The sequence below is a fragment of the Aptenodytes patagonicus genome, chromosome 1 (genome assembly GCF_965638725.1).
Source record: "Aptenodytes patagonicus chromosome 1, bAptPat1.pri.cur, whole genome shotgun sequence".
Lineage (NCBI taxonomy): Eukaryota > Metazoa > Chordata > Aves > Sphenisciformes > Spheniscidae > Aptenodytes > Aptenodytes patagonicus.
In genome coordinates, this window is record NC_134949.1 from 56,741,952 (window position 1) to 56,759,385 (window position 17,434).

General features: G+C 55.0%; 2 protein-coding genes across 5 annotated transcripts in view; both read right to left on the reverse strand.

Annotated features, from left to right (window-relative positions):
* Nucleotides 1-271: 271 nt before the first annotated feature.
* On the reverse strand, nucleotides 272-8,622 carry CCDC134 (coiled-coil domain containing 134). 4 transcript variants are annotated; one of them, XM_076336883.1, is made up of 8 exons: nucleotides 8,562-8,622; nucleotides 5,036-5,160; nucleotides 4,136-4,253; nucleotides 3,152-3,273; nucleotides 2,842-2,926; nucleotides 2,372-2,553; nucleotides 2,054-2,125; nucleotides 272-1,665 (listed from the first exon to the last, which is right to left on the reverse strand). In XM_076336883.1, the coding sequence occupies exons 3-8, from the start codon at nucleotides 4,236-4,238 to the stop codon at nucleotides 1,540-1,542; spliced, it is 690 nt and encodes a 229-aa protein (XP_076192998.1). In that variant the 5' UTR covers nucleotides 4,239-4,253; nucleotides 5,036-5,160; nucleotides 8,562-8,622; the 3' UTR covers nucleotides 272-1,539. The 4 variants fall into 4 exon arrangements, with proteins under 4 accessions (XP_076192998.1, XP_076192972.1, XP_076192989.1 ...); XM_076336857.1 differs by lacking the exon at nucleotides 5,036-5,160 and having other exon boundaries at nucleotides 8,562-8,613; XM_076336874.1 differs by lacking the exon at nucleotides 5,036-5,160 and having other exon boundaries at nucleotides 8,566-8,587.
* Nucleotides 8,623-10,246: 1,624 nt separating this feature from the next.
* The window catches only part of MEI1 (meiotic double-stranded break formation protein 1), a 38,210-nt gene continuing 31,022 nt past the window's right edge, over nucleotides 10,247-17,434 (reverse strand). The window contains exons 25-31 of the mRNA XM_076336896.1: nucleotides 15,782-15,863; nucleotides 15,115-15,320; nucleotides 14,306-14,387; nucleotides 12,171-12,277; nucleotides 11,211-11,342; nucleotides 10,750-10,859; nucleotides 10,247-10,368 (exon numbers count right to left, since the gene is read on the reverse strand). Coding sequence (XP_076193011.1) covers nucleotides 10,287-10,368; nucleotides 10,750-10,859; nucleotides 11,211-11,342; nucleotides 12,171-12,277; nucleotides 14,306-14,387; nucleotides 15,115-15,320; nucleotides 15,782-15,863 — 801 coding nt within the window. The 3' untranslated portion in view covers nucleotides 10,247-10,286. The remainder of the gene's footprint in view (nucleotides 10,369-10,749; nucleotides 10,860-11,210; nucleotides 11,343-12,170; nucleotides 12,278-14,305; nucleotides 14,388-15,114; nucleotides 15,321-15,781; nucleotides 15,864-17,434) is intronic.

Below are 17,434 nucleotides of genomic sequence, written 5' to 3' on the forward strand. Positions count from 1 at the left end.
ACGAGCGCTGCCGGCTCCCCCTCTGCCCACAGAAAACCCGGCAGGGGCAGAGCTGGCACCCCCGGGCCCCCAGCCCGGCTGAAGAGGGGAAAGGCCAGGTGGAAGGCGGTGGTGGAGGTTAGAGGAAGGGGTTTGTCCTCCCCCCCCCGTTCGCATCTCCATCTCTCCGCAGCTCCCCACGGACCCTCACCTCCTGAGGGGCCAGACCCGATGCCCGCTCCCACCAGGAACAGGAGCAAGAGCCTGGCTTCTTTTACTTAAAAAAAAAAAAAAAAAAAAAAGTCAATTTTATTCAAGAAAAACAGAACACGCACCCACTGCCACCCCCCCACCGGATGGACCCGGCTCCGCAGTTACAAATTCAGGACATTTCCCTTTTCCTGAAGGCCGCGGTGCCTCCAGCTCGGCACAGAGCACCCACCCGCTTCTCGGGGACAGTCCCTCCACAAGAGCCTCCTCTGGGGTGAGTTCATCAGCAACCATTGTGCTGGGTCCTGGGGCCAGCCCCTCGCCTCTGCTCCCGCTGCAGCCCAAACGCCCCACAGAGGGTCGCAGCCCATCGGCTGGCTCCCTCCCTGCTTCAGCCCTGCTGTCCCCACATGCCTGTAGCTGGCTGTGCCCCGGAGAAGGGGGGGTTGGGGGACTAAATTAGGATCAGCCCCACACCAGAGGGACGGGGGCAGGAGGGCGTGGGGTGCAGGACAGGCTCACAGGGGTTCAGGGCTGGTACCCCAGCACCTTCAGCATCAGCGGTGCTTGCACTACGGGCACACATCAGCTGCAAAGAGGGCCAAGAGCTGAAATCCCTCCTTCCCAAAAATTTACTGCACGTTTGCCTCCCTGTGGGGTTGTGCTGCGGTAGCCGCCCAGGAGAGTGGGATGCCATCAGGCCGGGAACCGGCGCCGTCGGCCTTTTCAACTACGGCTGACCGATGAAATGCATGCTGCTTGGTAAAACAGCTGCTGGGAAGAGGGGAGGGCTGATCCGGCAGAGGTAGCAGCTGGGTGGAGGGGTGCCAATGAGATCACTGGCTTAAAAAAACCCCCACAAAACAAAAAAACAACAAAAAACCCCCCAAAACTGAGAGAAGCAGCATTGCTCATGGGGCTGTTTGGCGTGATGCGCTCCCCAGCCCACCCATGACAGAGGAGGCACGTTCAGCGTGGGGCACCCAGTGCTGTGGAGGGGAGTGGTCCCTGGGCTCCCTGCGGGGCTCAGCCGCAGCGTGTCCCCCTTGCCCTACCCCACCACGGGTGGCAGCACCCCGACCAGCCCAGGGGATGGCCCCGCTGCCTTCCCGTCTGTGCTTTGGCTCTGGGGAAGGGGTACCCCACTTCAGCTCCCTCCAGCCCTGTTGGGGCAACCCACCGGCACCGCCATCCGGCCCCCACTGAACGAAAGGGAAAGGCAACAAAACAAAACCCACGGCACAAACGGAAAGGGGGCCGCCGGGCACCAGCCCAAGGCCGCCGAGAGGGAGCGAGCCGCTCCACGTCCCGGCGTCATCGCCCCCACTGCGAGGCGCGAGCCCCCGCGTGCTACAGCTCTGACTGCGAGCGAGAGATGCGCGGGCCCTTGCGTATCTCCTTCCGCTTCTCCTCCTTCTTCCTCCGCTTCTCCTCCTCCCGCAGCGCCTTCTGGAAGGTGTCGGCACTGGGGAAAAACTGCGGTGTGACAGCGGTGGGTCAGCATGGGTGAGCTCCCGCAGCCTCCCAGAGGCACCCCCCACCCCACCCCCCAAACCTACTGAAGCCATCGTGCAAGCCCCACGATGCCAGAGGGCTCGAGGCTGGACGTGGCACGAGGCGAATGGGGTCCCGATGCTCCCATGGGGCAGATGGCCACAAGAGGGGGGAGATGGCACCGGGCACCCAAAACCAACTGCATCCCGGCTGGGGAATTTGATGCACACATTTTGGGCAAGCTTCCTCCGTGCTGGGGATTTTTGGCCATTCCCCACCAAGCCACCCGTTCCCTTCCCTAGCCAGCTGCCTGGAGCCACAACGGGGATGGGGAAGCCCACGGAGCGAGCCGGCGGCATTGCCATCTTACCTCGGAGTGGTCCGTTTTAAAGGGATTGCGGTAATCAGGTGATTTCTCGCTGATTCCCAGCTCCTGAGCCATCTGCGGAGCAAAGCGGAGACCGCGTCGGGGAGCAGTGCCTCCCACACCACACCCCCTGTGACTAGGGTCCCCTCCTCCCCATCAGCCCCCTCTGTGCTCTTCCCCCATCCCTCAGCCCAAGAACATCCCTCAGATGTGGCGTACACTCCCCCTGCCCTCTGCCTGCCCTCCTTTTACCCCCAAAACCTCACCCCCCAGCCCCAGCAGCAGAGAGGGGACGCGGCGGGGGGAGACCAGGAGCCGTACCAGCCCCAGGACCTGGGAGTGGGGTCCCTGCTCGAACACGCCCGTCAGGTTGCAGAAGCCGATGCCCCAGCGGATGAGGCTGTTCCAGTTGGAGTTGCGGTCGAAGTAGTGGTGCACGATCTTGGGGAAGCGCAGGACGACGTCCCCGAAGAAGGCGGTGTTCTCCACCACGTGGGAGTATGCTGAGGGGACAGCCACCCACCCCATCGGCACACCGGTACGCACGCCCTGTCCCGCCAGCACCTACGGCCCCGCCAGGAGTTGGGGAGGCTGAGGGCAAACGGGTAGGCTCCCCAGTACGAACTGGTCAGACAGGAAGCAATAGGGTCCCCGACAGACGGGGACCAGCCCAGGTCTGGTCTGGGTACATGGGGGTTTCCTTCCTACCCCAGTGCCAGCCCCAGAAGGAATGTCGGCGATGCACCAGAGCACTGGAAAAGGGAGCAGGGTAAGGACCGGAGAGGACCTACCATCCTTTATCTTCTCGTCCTGAGGGAAAGGTCCGTCGGGAGGCACGTCGGCAGCGATGAGCACAGCCCGGGAGTCCTCCAGCACCTGCCAGAGCCCTCAGTTACTGCCCCATCCTGCCAGCCCTTCCCTGTACCCCGGGGGTGCTGCCCCAGCCGCCCTGCTTTGAAGACCCACAGTGTCCTCCCTTCAGGTCCTAAAGCCCACCCAGCTCTTCTCTTTGACCCCACAGAGGCCCCCTGGCCCTCCCCGCTTCTCCTGCCCACCCTCCCCAGCCCCACGGCATGCCGAGCCCAGAGGGCTGTAGCTCACTTTGAAGAGTCCCTTGAGCATGATGTCAATGATTTTGTACTGCTGGTTGACATCATTGAGCTCGATCAGGTTCTTCAACGCGTTCATCTGGTCCTTGCGCTTCACTTCAAACAGCTTCTTATCTGCACTGCTGTCAAGGGCGCTGTCGGCACGCTCCCACCATGTTCCCACCATGCTCCCACCCTCCCTCTCCGCCAGGCACCCGGCACCATCCCAGCCCCCCAGTTCTCCACGGGGTGCCTGAAGGCTGGGGGGCAGCACCTGAGCCAGGATGAAACACGGGTTTCCAGTGAGCCCCTTTGCCCGGACACCCCAGCGGGGGAGCTTAACAACGCTGGGCGCTCATGGGGAGCTTTGTACTTGCCAGCCCCCGCTCTGGCTGATGGGCTGGAGGAGAACATGAACTTCCACCTTCCCCATACATGTCTCCACGAGCACACGTATTAAATACCTTTTCATACTTTGCCTGTTCACCAGGGGATGCTGCTGTGTGCTAAGGAGGGCTTGCATTATCTCACCTCCTTGTGGGCAATAAATGCCCGTGGCACAGAGCAGACCGAGTGCCACAAGCCCAGGAGCCCGCTTCCATCATCCCAGCCAGTGACCCCAAAGCACTGAGACCCTCAGGCGTGCTCTGTCACCCAGCTGGCCACGCTACTCCCAAGAGCGGACTGGGAAACGTGCTCAGCACCCAGCATGCTGGAGCAGAAAGGAAAAGCGCTGCGCTCGGGAGAACACCAGGCACCACTGAAAAAGCCGTCTCTGCTCTTGCACCGACCCAGGCACTTGCTTAGCAAACCCAGGAGCTCGGCTAACGCCCTTCTACAGAAGAGCAGAGGCAACTGCCTAGCAGTTCTGGGTCCTCTCTCTTCCACCCCCCTGTGCCCCTTTCCGTGGTCTCTGACCTTTTCCCTGCGCACGAGCTCCCTCCTACTCAGTGAGCGCGTACGCGGGACACGAGGGGCAGGCTGCAGAGAAGGATACAGATTTCCAAGCCAGAGTCCATCCTCTGTTTTTCCAGGTCTGCGAAGCTGCCCTGGGACAGCAGCAGCGCCAGCAGAAAGGGGCAGATGAAGAGAAAATCCATGTCAGCCGCTGCAGCCTGGAACAAAATGGACCAACAAAACCAATGACCAGCGAGGAGACTTAACCAAAGGGAGAAGTCACACGAGCCTCTCAGGACCGATGGCACATCGCCCTCGGCACCAGGGTCCTTGCCCGCCTCTCCCTTGTCCCTGCAAAGGGTTTGAGGGAGACAGTGGCCAGAGCAGGGCCACGGGGTGATGCTGCAGCCGGCCTGCTCTCCCCTGCAAGGGAAGCCCTGGTCTCCCCCTCCTCTCTACCTGCCTCCACTGCCAGCTGCGCACTGGCTGGGCCCCCAGGGATCTGACCGAGCACCAGCCCAGCGGAAAAATTAAGTCCTACCCCTTCTCCCCAAAATAACAGCTAGCTTTTTGCTGGGTTTGCGAATTAGAGCAGCCGAGCAACCGAAGCAGCAGGGCTGAAGGGAGGAGGAGGATCGCCAAGGGGCTGAAGTCCACCTCTCCTTCAAGCACCAAGCTTGACCAGCTCAGCTGTCTCATTTCACCTCTTGGGGTGCTGGACCCTTCCCCTCGCTACAAGCCGGGTGCCAGCTGTGTGCCCCACACTGAAAAGCACTAGTTGGGTGACCTGGTGGTAACTCCCCCCTCGCCCCAAGCATGTCCCTCCCCAGGCAGCACCTGAGGCTCTGCAGGGATGCGGTCGGGCAGAGCTGCTCCTGGCCACGAGGGTCCCTCAGACAGAGCCAACGTGCAGAAGAGAGGCTAGAGGAGAATGTCCTTGAGAACAAGGACCCTGGTCCCTGGGACAGCCTAGACCTCGAAAAGGAGAGCAGTACCTCACCCTCCAGGCAGCGGGACTTGAGGCGGCCTGTCCGCAGGGATGAGGTTTCCGCAGAGCTGAGCAGCAGCCACCAGCAATTACAGAAGCAGCAGCAGCTCCTTCAGAGGCACCCCCTGAGCCGCCTCCTGCTCCCAAGGGAAAGGCAGGTGTGTAAGGCCACCAGAGCTGCCCTCACCCTGCCGTCCCGCTCCCCTCCTGAGCCCAAGCTCCCCTGCCCAGCTGAGCCTCCCTCTGCGATGCCCTAACGCTGGAACAGAAACAAATCCCTTCTTCACACCAAATCTAGGGGGTTTTTTTCTTGTTGTTTTTCTTTTTTAAACAAATATAATTTGTTCAACCTCAGGCCCATGAGTGAAGCAAAGCAGGCAGCACCGGCAGCTCTCCCAGCCCTGCAAGGAGCAGCAGCAGCTCCCGCTCCTGCCAGGCGCCTCCTGCCGAGGCTGAGCCAAGCGCCCTCGCACCCCTGGCACGGGCAAGGAAACGGCATCAGGCAAACACGAGAAACCCTCTGCATTATTTTACTGTTGTGCTTTGCAAAAGGCAGCACCCCTGGAAGGGAACAGATCAGAGTAACTACAACCAGCATTACAGAGGAAGACACAGCTGCCCCCGGTGTGGGCTCAGCATCATGCCCTGCATTTCGGACACAATGCAGAGCCGAGATGGCAGCACAAGCCTCCCATGCCAGGCCCTGCGTCTGTCCCCTCTGCCCACTGTGGCGTGAGGCTTAAGGCATATTCCAGCCACTCTGAAGGCCTCAAGGCGTGCCGACAAGCCAAGGCTGTAAGGAGAAATTCTCCAGCCCAAGCAAGCAGATGCTCTGCTGGACCCACCAGCCTGGTTGGTTTCCAAGAGACTGCTTCACCCTACCAAAAACCACGACCCAAGGGCCCAAGGCCTGGCTCAGCGAGGAGGTGCGGGTCCCCCTTCTGCAGAGCCCCCTACAGCTGCTCGCTCCCTCTCAGGGTCTCAGGGAGGAGGAAGAGCAGCAACTCAAAAACACAAACTGTGACTGCCCTGGGACCTGGCCCCCTGTTTGCCCCTCGGATGGGGCACACGGCCGTAAGGACCAGGCTGGCTATTTGCTGTGCTCGTGGAGAATCGAAGAGAGAACTTGGAGGCAGCCGGTGGCCTCCAGACCAGACTGAAAGGCAAACAGCAGAAATGCTGCCCACAACAGCTCTGCCACGCTGCCCACAGCAGTCCCAGCACGCCTGGTCAGGGCAGGGGCCCCTGCGTCCCCGCTTCCGACATGGGAGCCAGGTGGCCGGAGGATGCCCCGCGGCCGCTCCAAGGAGGAAGACGTTGAGTTGCAAAAAAACCCACTCAGGCAGCAGCAGAGCGAAACATGGCTCTCGGCCGAAGCGGTTGCCGGCCAGCTGGTTGCTGCAGCAGAAAGGCCACCAGCCTGTCTGGCTGCCCCCGAGTCTTGGAACGGAGACAGGATTTTCCAGAGACACAACAGCAGATGCTGCGGTATAGATGGTTTCATTTTTCAGTGAAAATGTTTTTAATGACTTTACAAATCCTCCTGAAGCAGCCCTACAGATTGTGCCATGGGACGAGGTCCGAAGAGGACCGGAGAACCACACCATATCGGAAGCCCATCACCTTTTTGTCTGACCCCTTCCCCTGCTGACACTCATTCTCACACCAAAGCTACTGACCACCGTCGTCCATCAGGGCTGAAACACCCCAGTGAAAATGAAGCAGGAGCCAGTTGTTGCCCTCACCTGTAGGGAAAGTGAGGCTGCTGGTGCCACGTGAGACCAGCCTGAGCTTATTTCCCTTCGCTGCCCTGCCTATTTCACCCTGTTTCAATAGCAGAGGACATTCCCTCCTCTCCAGGCCGGACTGTGTAAGCCCAAGGATGCCAAAGCTTCTTGCAGATATTCCTCCATGCTTTCCCCATGAACCCTCCCTCGTGTCTTCACACCCGCTGAGGGACGAGATGAGACAGAAACACCGCAGAGCTGCTCCTCTCTTCCCTCCCCGCTCCTCCCTGAACCGATCCCTGCCAAAGCCAGCTCTGCCCGGCACTCCCAGAGCAGTCCAGGGAGCCAGGGCCTGGCCTGATGCTACAGATGGGAAGGAGTTTCCACCAATATTCCCTTGCAGCCCCAGCCAGCTGGTTGCTTCAGCAGAAAGCCCACCAGTCTGTCTCGCTGTCTCCCATTCTCTTAATTTAGATGTGTTTTTCCAAAGACACGACAACAGATGCTGCGTTATAGATGGTTAGTACTTTCCATTAAAATGTTTTTAATGACTTTATAAATTCTCCTGCAGGAGCCCCATCTGAACCGAGCATCCCTGGGATTTATTCACTTAATGAGCTTGCAAGGCAGAACCATGCTGCCACACTTCGGTTCCCGGGAGGGACTTTCACAGGACCCCCCTTCCCCTCTGCAGGGCACTGAAATGCAGGGGGAAAAGCATCATCAGCCAGCTTGCCCCGGGAGCACATCATGACAAAACAAGGAATGAAAACTCCCCACCCCACGAATCCATCCCCGAGCCGCTCCTCCATCAACCAGATAAGGATTAATATCTTGTCACAGCCAAACCAAAAGCTTCGGAAGTGAAACGCAGACTGCTCAGACTTCTTCTGCTAGGGCATTTCTATACAGAGCTTACAGGATCAGGTGCTTCAGTGAAACAACGGCCGTTTACATCTGCTTACCTCAAAAGTCATTTAACCACCAAAATCAGATCTTGCATATCATAGGGACGGCTGCCAGCCGGGGTTAGGCAGCCCCGACCGAAGCCAGCGAGCTGCTGTGATTTCCACCAGGGACGGATCCGTCCTAGCCCACCTCCGTGCCTCCCATCCCGCTGGAGGGGGTCAGCAGCACCCCGCGGGGCTCGGGGGACTGCGGGCACAGGGAGATGGGGATCCTCTTTCAAGCACTGCTGAAACTAATGGCAATCGCACGGAGACGGAGGCATGGAAATCGGATTAGCCGAGACTACCCCGCTGGGAAACCCACCCAGCGCCGTGTCAAGTGGACGCGGCAGGCAGCGCACGAGGGGATGCCAACCCACGGGGCGCGACGGCTGCCTCCCCGGTGCCGCCGGCAGTCTGCTCCTCGCACCCGCTCCGACACGGGGCTCCGGCAGGAGCGAGGGGCGAGCAGGAGGGAGAGAAGGCGGTGATGGCAGAGCCCTTCGGGTAAGGGCAAAGCCGTTTAACCAAAGGTCCAGGCACCTCCGGGGCCGCCCCGCCCGCCCCGCTCATCGGCCAGCCGGGCTTCCCTCCCTCCCGGGTCTCCCTCCGGCAGCGGCCGGCGGTAGAGGGGGGCAGCGCCGCAGCGGCCACCCCCTACCCGCCGTCCTGCCCGCCCGTGCCTTCGGAGCGGCCCCCGGGCTGCCCCCGCCTCCGCCCTTCCCTCCTGCCTCGCCACGGCGGGGCAGCCGCCGCCGGCCCCGCTGAGACCCCCCGGGGAGAGGAGAGCGCCCGGCTCCCCCGGCCCTCTCCCGCGGGCTGCCTCGCCGGGCGGCGCGGCGCGGAGCAGCCGGCCCCCCTCACCTACGGGCCGGGTACCGGTACCGGGAACGGCGCTCACGCCCGCCGCGCTGCCATGCCGCCGCTGCCGCCGCCGCCGCTTCCCCGCCCCGCCCCGCCGTGTCACTTCCTGAGCTCCCGCCCCGCCCCGGGCCGGGCCGGGCCCGCCGGGCCTCCCGCCGGCGCTGCGGGGTCGGGGAACCGGCGGCCGGGGCTGGAGGGAGCCGGGCCCCGCGCCCCCCGGGGCTGCTCCCGTTGCGGGAGGGTTTCCCCCGGCTCTGCAAGGGAAGGAACCTCGTTAATTAAAGCCACAACGAGAAAGGGGCGCTTACAGGGCTTGGAGGCAACAGGCAACCGGGGGTCTGGGGCTGTAGCCTAGGGGATCATCCGTGAACTGGTTGAAGTCTCCTCTTCCCAGTGGGACAAGCAGCATATCTGCTTCCCCAGGGGTCCTGGCCGGAGCCCCCCAAACACCCCTGCCAGCCCAGAGGAAAGGGGCCATCCCGCAGCACCACCAGCTAAGGCAATGAGCAGAGCGCCTCTTCCATAGCACCTGCCACCCGTGTATGACATCGTTTGCACCAGGCAGTTCTGCATTTTGATAACTGAAGAGCATCACCCAAGCTTCATCCCACACAGAAAAGGAAACGAGGAGCCATTTCAGTAACTGGGCTTTATAAATTATTTTCAACACACCTTTTTCTGAAAATGAGCTACAAATGACTTCCTTCGTCCATCTTCTCTCCACTACTCACTGGGAATAAAAGGCAGGATGGGGTCTCCTGTTCCAGTCTTGCCTTGCTCCTCTGCTGCGTTGCACCGTATCGTCTCTTTTCAGTCTCCAATGTGTGAGAGGGACACTGCCACACTTCCCAGACATCTGTCATTGACGGCATGAGCGGAAACCGAAGGGAAGGCATGGCTGAAACTCCAGCGTGCTACAGGAATTCCCACAGTTGACACATTGCTGACAGGAGGTTTTCATTACTACACCAACCCTCCCCCAAGCCATGGAAACCCCCCCAACACGTGTGAGAAACATCAGTATGGGTGAACCTCAAGAAAGCCCTTTCTTGACAAAACCAATGTCAAAGCTTGTTTCTGACCAGAGGATTTTGCCTTCCATGTTCACGACTATCCTATTCAGGTAGCCACCACTGCTGCTCTTTGACCGTATCCAAAACCCCTCCTAACAACCAAGATTCGAAGGCTTCTTCATATGTGGAAAACCCAGAAATGAGGAGCCACTTTAGCAATGTAACAAGACCTCCTCTCTACCTTCCCTCACCCCCGTACAGACAAGCAAAGGCAGTGGAGAGGAACTTCATGGGGCTGGATGGTCTCCACCTGAACAACTTGCGCTCTGAGCATCCCACCACAGAGCAGCAGCATCACATTGGGGGTAAGCACGAGGACAAGCTACTCCTCGCAGATAACAAACACCTCACCCAGGACATACCCTGCACATGGTTGATGACAGTGTCCCACAATGGAGGAAGTCCCCACCCCAACAGGAAATCACTGCCGGGGCCACTTCCATCACTGCTACCTGTCTGAGGCAATGCAGCGTGATGAAAACAGGAAGGCAAAAGCAGACAGTTTGAGAAATAAACAAATACTGCATCAGGCTCCCTCTTTCTCCACAAGTAATCTGGGAGCAGGCCCTGCCTCCCATCCACGGAGAAGAGGAGGACTCAGTTCTCAGCAGAGGACTCTAAGGCCAAGCAGAACGCAATTCGGTAACTCCACTCAGCAGTTTCCAAATGCTCGCTGTACTTTGAAAGTGCTTAAGTCATCTTTGGGTTTCCACGACTTCACAGGCACACTGGCGCTGGTTAGCACACAGACAGAGGTTAAGTGATTGTTCATCCCCCGGGGAAATCAATACAGGGATCGTTACTGCTTTGAAGTCACAGGCTCCCTGGCCTGCTCCCCTTTCATCAGACCACCTCTGCCATAAAGATGAATGCAATCCCAGCAGAGACACCCATCTTTCATCCCAAATGTCTCCTCATTTCCCAAATGTCTTCTCAAATTTGGGGATGATGAAGTCTTTCATCCCAAAGTTAGCCAAGTGTAACAACCGCTTGGACTTTTTCCACTTCTGTTTGCCTTCAGCTGGAACAAGGGAAGGATTAAGTGTCCCTTCTACCTCTGTTACACCTACCACCCTCACATCACCTATCAAAGGCATCTGCCCAGCAAAGGATACACAATGTCCTGATGTTTCACACGGGTGCTCCTCTGTCCCAGGAGGCGCTCCAGCAAGGTCTGAATGGTCCCTGACTGCACTGGCTCCACCTGGCAATGACTGCTCTGAATCTGAGCAGTCAGAAGAACGAACGACTTCCAGACCAACAGGAAACTGTTGGGCTTGTTCCTTCATACCTCCCTCCCTCATCTCCACACAGAACAATTAGACCTTCAGACTTTGATCTGGGGGGAATCAAGGGGCCACCCAATATGATGACACAGTTTTGGCAGCTGCTGGCATCACTCTCTTTCCGATTTCCCTGTACATCCCTCAAGGCAGTAGGCCAAGCTAGCAGCTGCAGGAGTCGTCTTCATCTTACTATAACCTCCTCAAAGGAAGTTTATGGCTCCTCATCAAAGGCTAAAGCAATCCTCCAGGGATGCCCTTCTCATTTTCCAAGGCAGTCACCGCTCTCTTACCTGGCAAAGGAAGAGGTGAAGAGCACGAGACGTGGCCTCAGGCAGCTCTGCTAAGTTGGCTTCTGCTGCCTCCTGGAGAATCTGGCTGATTTCTTTTTGAGAAATAATATTGCTGCTCTGATATTTCAGAAACTTGAACAAAGGAAAAAATAGAGGCATTAAATAGTGAAAGACCCACAGACTCTAACAGTGACTCATCTTGGAATGGGATGCTGCAGCACCTTAACCACAGGCCTGATTTTTATATCACTTCTAATAGAACCAGTGCAAATATCCGTGTTGACGGTGATCTGATTTATAACCAGACTTATTTTGGTTTATGTCAGGAAGGAACTGAAATGAACCAGGTAACCTTTAAAAAGTGAAATAAGAATAACAAAGATTCACAGGCCCATCATGTATTTGGAGGGAGAAGGTTCACATTAATAACCCCTTCCTCTCATCCACTGCCATGAGGGCTTTATCTTCAGTATTTCTGCTGGGTAGGACCACATTCCCTCTCTTGCTTGCAGGCCTCAGGTACAGCAGGGTAGTAGGTTGTGGTTAACTCCCTGCCCTGAAAAGTCAGGTCTGTAAGGTCAAAGACGGAGAGGCGAGCTGTGATGCCAAGCAGAGCTCTGCCCTCCAGAGAGCCACAGCATGCTCCCTGACTGGCAACAGCAGTTGCATGTTCTCTGCAGGTTTCCCCTCTTCTCCCCAGGGGTCCTAAATGATATAAATAAATGCTACAAACACCAGAAGAACAAGACGGGCTCACTAACAGCAGTTGGTTTCTGCAGGGTGCGGAAGGGAAGTTCACTTGAAAGAATCATTATTACAGGGCACGAACATAGTGACAGACAAAGCCACAGCAGTATCTAAGATTGTGTGTGCCTAGGGGGCAAGTTCCAATAACCGACCCACATGCACTGCACCAACATACTGGAAAAATGGAGAACACCCTGCCCTTCCCCTGCTCACCAAAGTCATCAGCCTGAGAACTTCTGGCTGCAGAAAGGACTTCTGGCCCCCATTGAGTAGCGTGAAGAGCAGGAATCGGTGCCAGGGCTGTGAAGCAACATGCAGAGCTGGGAGAGAAGGAGAAGCCAATCAAAGACAGCTTTAAAATCGGCCAAGTGACAGGCTGGACTCGGATAAGGACAGTCTTCAATACTGATCCCAAGTTTTCTCTTCTAGACCCCACGCTGTGAAACACTAAAGGGATATTTTGCTCTGTTCTTACTTGCTTTTTAATCTGTCACTCTTTGGGCAAGAGTTTAGTCATGAGGACAAAAGCTTAATAGCTTTTTAAAGCAGAAAATACATTTTGTCCATCTTTTGTGCTGGTACAGGAAGAGAAACCTTCTCCTGGGGTGCACGTCATAAAATAGTAAGGGGATATCTTTAGCCCAGGGTTTCAAAAATAATACCCTCTGGTTTCAATATGAGGACAAGTTTCCTGACCACGGGTTTTATTTAGCTGCAGAATACCCTTTGGGGAATGAAGAAAGACCTATAACATTAGCTGCACAAACCGAACCTGGATCTGCATCAGAGAGCATACTACAGGGACCAGCCAGGCTGATGGCAGCAATGCAAACAATCAGCAGAGCAAGTGTTCTTAATAAGGAGCATATATGATAAACAGAGATAAGGCTCAAGGTCACTGTCTGTGACAGCGTGAAGTCTCTCACTGAACGCTGAAGTGTTACCACCTTGTATTTACTGCAGGTTAGGGTGGATTTCTTGCATGGGATGGACAATTACAACAGGTCACTGATATAACTTGTTACACCACGGCAACTCACGAGAGTTTCAGAAAGGTCCCTCTTCCACTGGCAGTCACGTAACCTCCCTATTTCCACTACAAGAATCTTTTCTATGGGAAAACAACACTAAAAAATAATGTAAAATGTTTGGGGGTATCTTTTAGCTGGTGGAAATGAGAAGGTGCCAGCACTGTGCACTGAGCCTGCTCTGCACATCCAGAAAAATCTCTGAACCAAGAGAAGGTTTTAGAAGGCCTCAAATGAGGCAACTCCTAGAGGCAGGGTCCAGGCCGCGCTCTTTGCAGCGTTCTCCATCTTTCAGTCAAACATAGCTATGACCTTCATTCTGCTTGGAATAAGGAGACTCCTGTTATCGCTGTTGTGAACTTCTGCACCACAGCAAGAATTTAGGCAGTCAAAGTGACAGGTTCATCTGCTGCTGAAGCAGCACTTCATTAGCTTAATCCCAAATCAGCGGAACCTCCCCATAACACGCCAACTTTTTCTTTCTTCACCCAGCCTTTTAATAGCCTCCCTTCAGCTACCGGCTGTCATTCATCTGCAGTATTACATTTTCATTCAACCACTTCCTCTCTCCCACCAATGTCCCTTTTTGTGTTCATTCACTCCATCCCCTTCTCTCTCAGTGTTTAAATGACTGAATTGAACAGGACAGGGTACAGAGAACTTGCTGTCCGTTTTAAGATCAGAGCCAGCACCTGGACTTTGTGGCAGGAGGCTGACAGTAAGCAGAAGGGTCTATTCTTTCCCCTGACTGTCATATTATCTGATGTTGCTAACATGGTATATGTTAGGTCTGACATGGACTCTGGAAACCAAGGTCTGCATTTGCCCCTGGAAATCTAGAATTTCCAGCTTCCATTCCCTAACGTTGTCTAGTACCCCGTTCTCCCTTCCCCTCCCTCAGGGCCAAACTGTGACCAACACTGTCCATGTGGAAGACACATCGTATTCAGATCCTCTCTCCCCTGTATTTACGGTCTAAAGATTTGCTATAATTGGCCTGGAAGTGAAAGATTGTTCCCATACTCCCTCCATTCCTAAACCTTTCACTCTTACCATATGGGGGGATAGGGGATGACTTTTTTCTTGCTGGAAAGCGTTTTGGTGTCCAGAGCCAAAGTGAGGGCTCATGCCTGCAGGGGAGCCAGGCACTGTGATTTCATCCCACAAAGCACATGATTAACTTTAGGCATATGAATAATTTTTCTTATTGGGCATAAACTCATTAAGCATCTGCTCCAGGGCGCTACTGGATGGAGATCAAAGAGCTCAAAATCACTGCAGGAGGGAATCCCAGGAGAAGAAAGAGCAGGAAGACTTTACCAACGTCCTGGTTCTTCATATATAGGTATTCCACTAAGGTTTCCAGGCAGGCAACTACGGCTTGAGAGAGCAGCAAGTCTTTCTGGAATACCAAGAGGGGGAAAAAAAGAAGAAAAATAACAGTCAACAGCTATTGCAAAAGGAAAATTCATAAAGTGGCAGGATCTGAAGAGCATGCAGCACAGGAAAATAACACCCTTCATCTCCTTCATGGGATGCAACACGCTGCAAATTATCTGTCACGTCAAGGAGCCAGACAAAGGCACAACTACTTATTCTGAGACTAAAAAAAAAATATTAAGTAACAGCATCCAAAGAATAAAGATGGGAGCCCAACATAGCTCAAGAGAGTTAAATGTAAGCTGATGTATCCCCTGGAGCCCAACATCACTTGAGCAAGTTAAATGTACACTGATGTACTACCCTCCAAAGCACCTTGCCAGGGGCGTGGCGGTGGGACTGGGATTTGTTACACTTTTCCCACCTCTGTCCCTATGGGTGTGGCATCCCTGCAGAGCAGGAGATGGGAAAACAGAGATCGTCATTAGTACAGAGAATTTCAGCTATCTGATTCAGCAGCAGGGAGTACCACACAGCTTGATTTACCTTCTTTCTCACTGCGCCATGCTGCAGCAAGAGCATTTTCCCTCCTCCTCATCACATGTCTGTAAGGGGTGGAAAATGCAGGCAGAAGAAAAAAAAAAGGCAGCCCCCTTACATTCTGCAACAGGGTGGTTTCTCCTCAGGTTATTGTACCTGCTTGAAGCCCAACAACATTGGTATTGTTCCAAAAGTCATATTTTATATACCTGCAACTGGACATGCACCAAAAGGTTCTGCAGACTGACAACAAGTGAGAAGACCTGCCGCATGGCAAGGGGGTGCAAGGCAGCATCCTGCAGTGATGACGGCTGTGGTTGTGTAGCACCTTGGGCTGTGTTTTGGCCAACGATCACCAGCAGAGGGGAGGAGAAGTTCTGTCGCAGCACAGCTCTCAGGAACTGGATGATGCTCACTAGACAGGGAGCCGCTTATTAGTGTGTGTCAGTGTTTTCCTCTCCCTTGCCCTGTGTGTTGGTGCCTGTGCAATAACATGGGAGAGGATGAGGAGAGAAAATTTAGGCTTAAGGGCCCACTGGAGTTGCCCAGCAGCTCCTGACAGCTGCAGGCAGGAATGGCAACATGAGTTCCCTTGTTTGTCTCCTCCCTGTGACGCTATCCCAGTTCATGCTCAGTTCCAGATGTCACTACCAACCTCCAAGGAAGATTTGTCCAAACACAGCAGAACTCCAGACATTTCCCTTTTGCCCTTTCTCACTACCAGTTACGTACTCCCAAAGCCAAATGGACCAAAGCTTCCAGATTCCCACCAGCACCTACACCATTCCATCCCATAGTCACCAGTTCTCCCTCGTTGCCTGTAGCATGGTACTAGCAGCTGCTTCCAGTCAAATCCCTGTAACAAATGCAAAATACCTAACAGCAGGATTGGCTTCTTCTTCCTGAAGATGACTGCATTCAGGACTTCTGCAAGGTCTAGAGAGAGTGTCTGGTGAACCTAGAGGAGAATGAAATATAAGAGAATAAATGGTGCTGGTTTGGACCAGGTAAAAAGCTCCCTTACATACTTTCAGTCCTTAGACACTACCCCACGATGACCATTGAAAAACAAGGGAACAGAACAGGGTTTCAGGAGTTTGATCCAGAAGGGAGAGTCACACCAACAGGCCCTCAAGTTTTGCTCGCCACCAGTTGCCAGTCCCGCACACCTTCCAAACCACAGTGCAACTCATTTGCCTGTCTCACACTTACTACTCCCTGCAGGCCCTCTGGCACACGGCTGTCAGACTGCCGAGCACATGGAGTAGCAGAACAGCCATCACCAAACACAGCTGTACCTAAGCCCCACACAGAGTCAGCAAGACTGAGAAGCCAGGCAGCCAAAAGCCAGCAGTGACGACAAGAATCTGGCCTTGTGTGCTGGAGCTGGGAAGCCTGCAGAGAGGCCAGGACCAGGAACTATGGCATGGGTGAAGGAGGCAGAGCAGATTAGGGACTTGGAAACTAGGGGAAACAGGAAAGGTGGGCTTGAGAGGGCAGTCTGCAACACACTGTCTCCCTCACAGAGCAGCCATTCAGCAGCGATGGCATAAAGCCTCACAGAGCCCCAGAAGGGTTCAAGCTCTTCAGTAAGGCAGAGAGTTGGCAAGGGGGGCAGGCATAAGTACCACAGGGCTGATTCCTTCAAACCACCATCTGAAGAGAGAAATGTTCAATAGGAGAGCTAGGAGTACCTCCTGCAACAGGGTGGCAGTGGTTACTTGTCTAAGAACGGACAAGCCAAAGCCTTTCATAGCCTACCATCCATGACCCATGTTTATCCACAGGCTTCTGCTAAAGCCAGTTGCAGTAACACAGTTAACATGCAAGCTTGCTATGGCCAGACAAGTCCTCACTATTAACACCAGCCTGAGATGAATGTGGCCTCTTCTCAGAGCCATTGTTCCCCTCTAAAAAACTGCAAGCTCAGGGAGACAGCCTGGCATCAGCTCACATTCACAGCCACAAAGACCAAAGGCTCTCTTACAAGGGCCCCCAGGATGCTTTGTGCAGCTTCAGCTATACTGAGCAGCAGAAAGCAGCAAGAGAAGTGACTCTTCCTTTCATCCCCTCTCCTTCCCCCTCAGCAGAAGATTAGAAACACTGAAGCTTAGAAATGCTGAAGATCAGAAATGCTGAAGCATCCTTGAACCACTTCCATTTGCCACCTGCATCTGTAGTTTCTTTCCCCATCTCTGGTGTAAGAAGGATTCTGGATTGCAGGTCATAACACATCAAGCCAGTAAGGTACTGATGAAGCCAAACAACAGGCTTATAAGCCATTAAATGATTGCACTTCGAGGATCAATACGAGTTGAGAGAGTCGCTCCCAGAAGATGAAGCTCAACACTAGCCACTAGAATTTAATCCCTTTTGGGACTGGCACAACACTGACCACCCAGACACAGCCCTGACTTGGAAACTGAGAAGGTAAATTGTGCTCAGCAGTTAATAGAGCAGGGACAGGCAGGACTTGCTATGCATTCACACAGCTGACAGTCCATACAAGTCCCAGGCTGTAAGACCTAA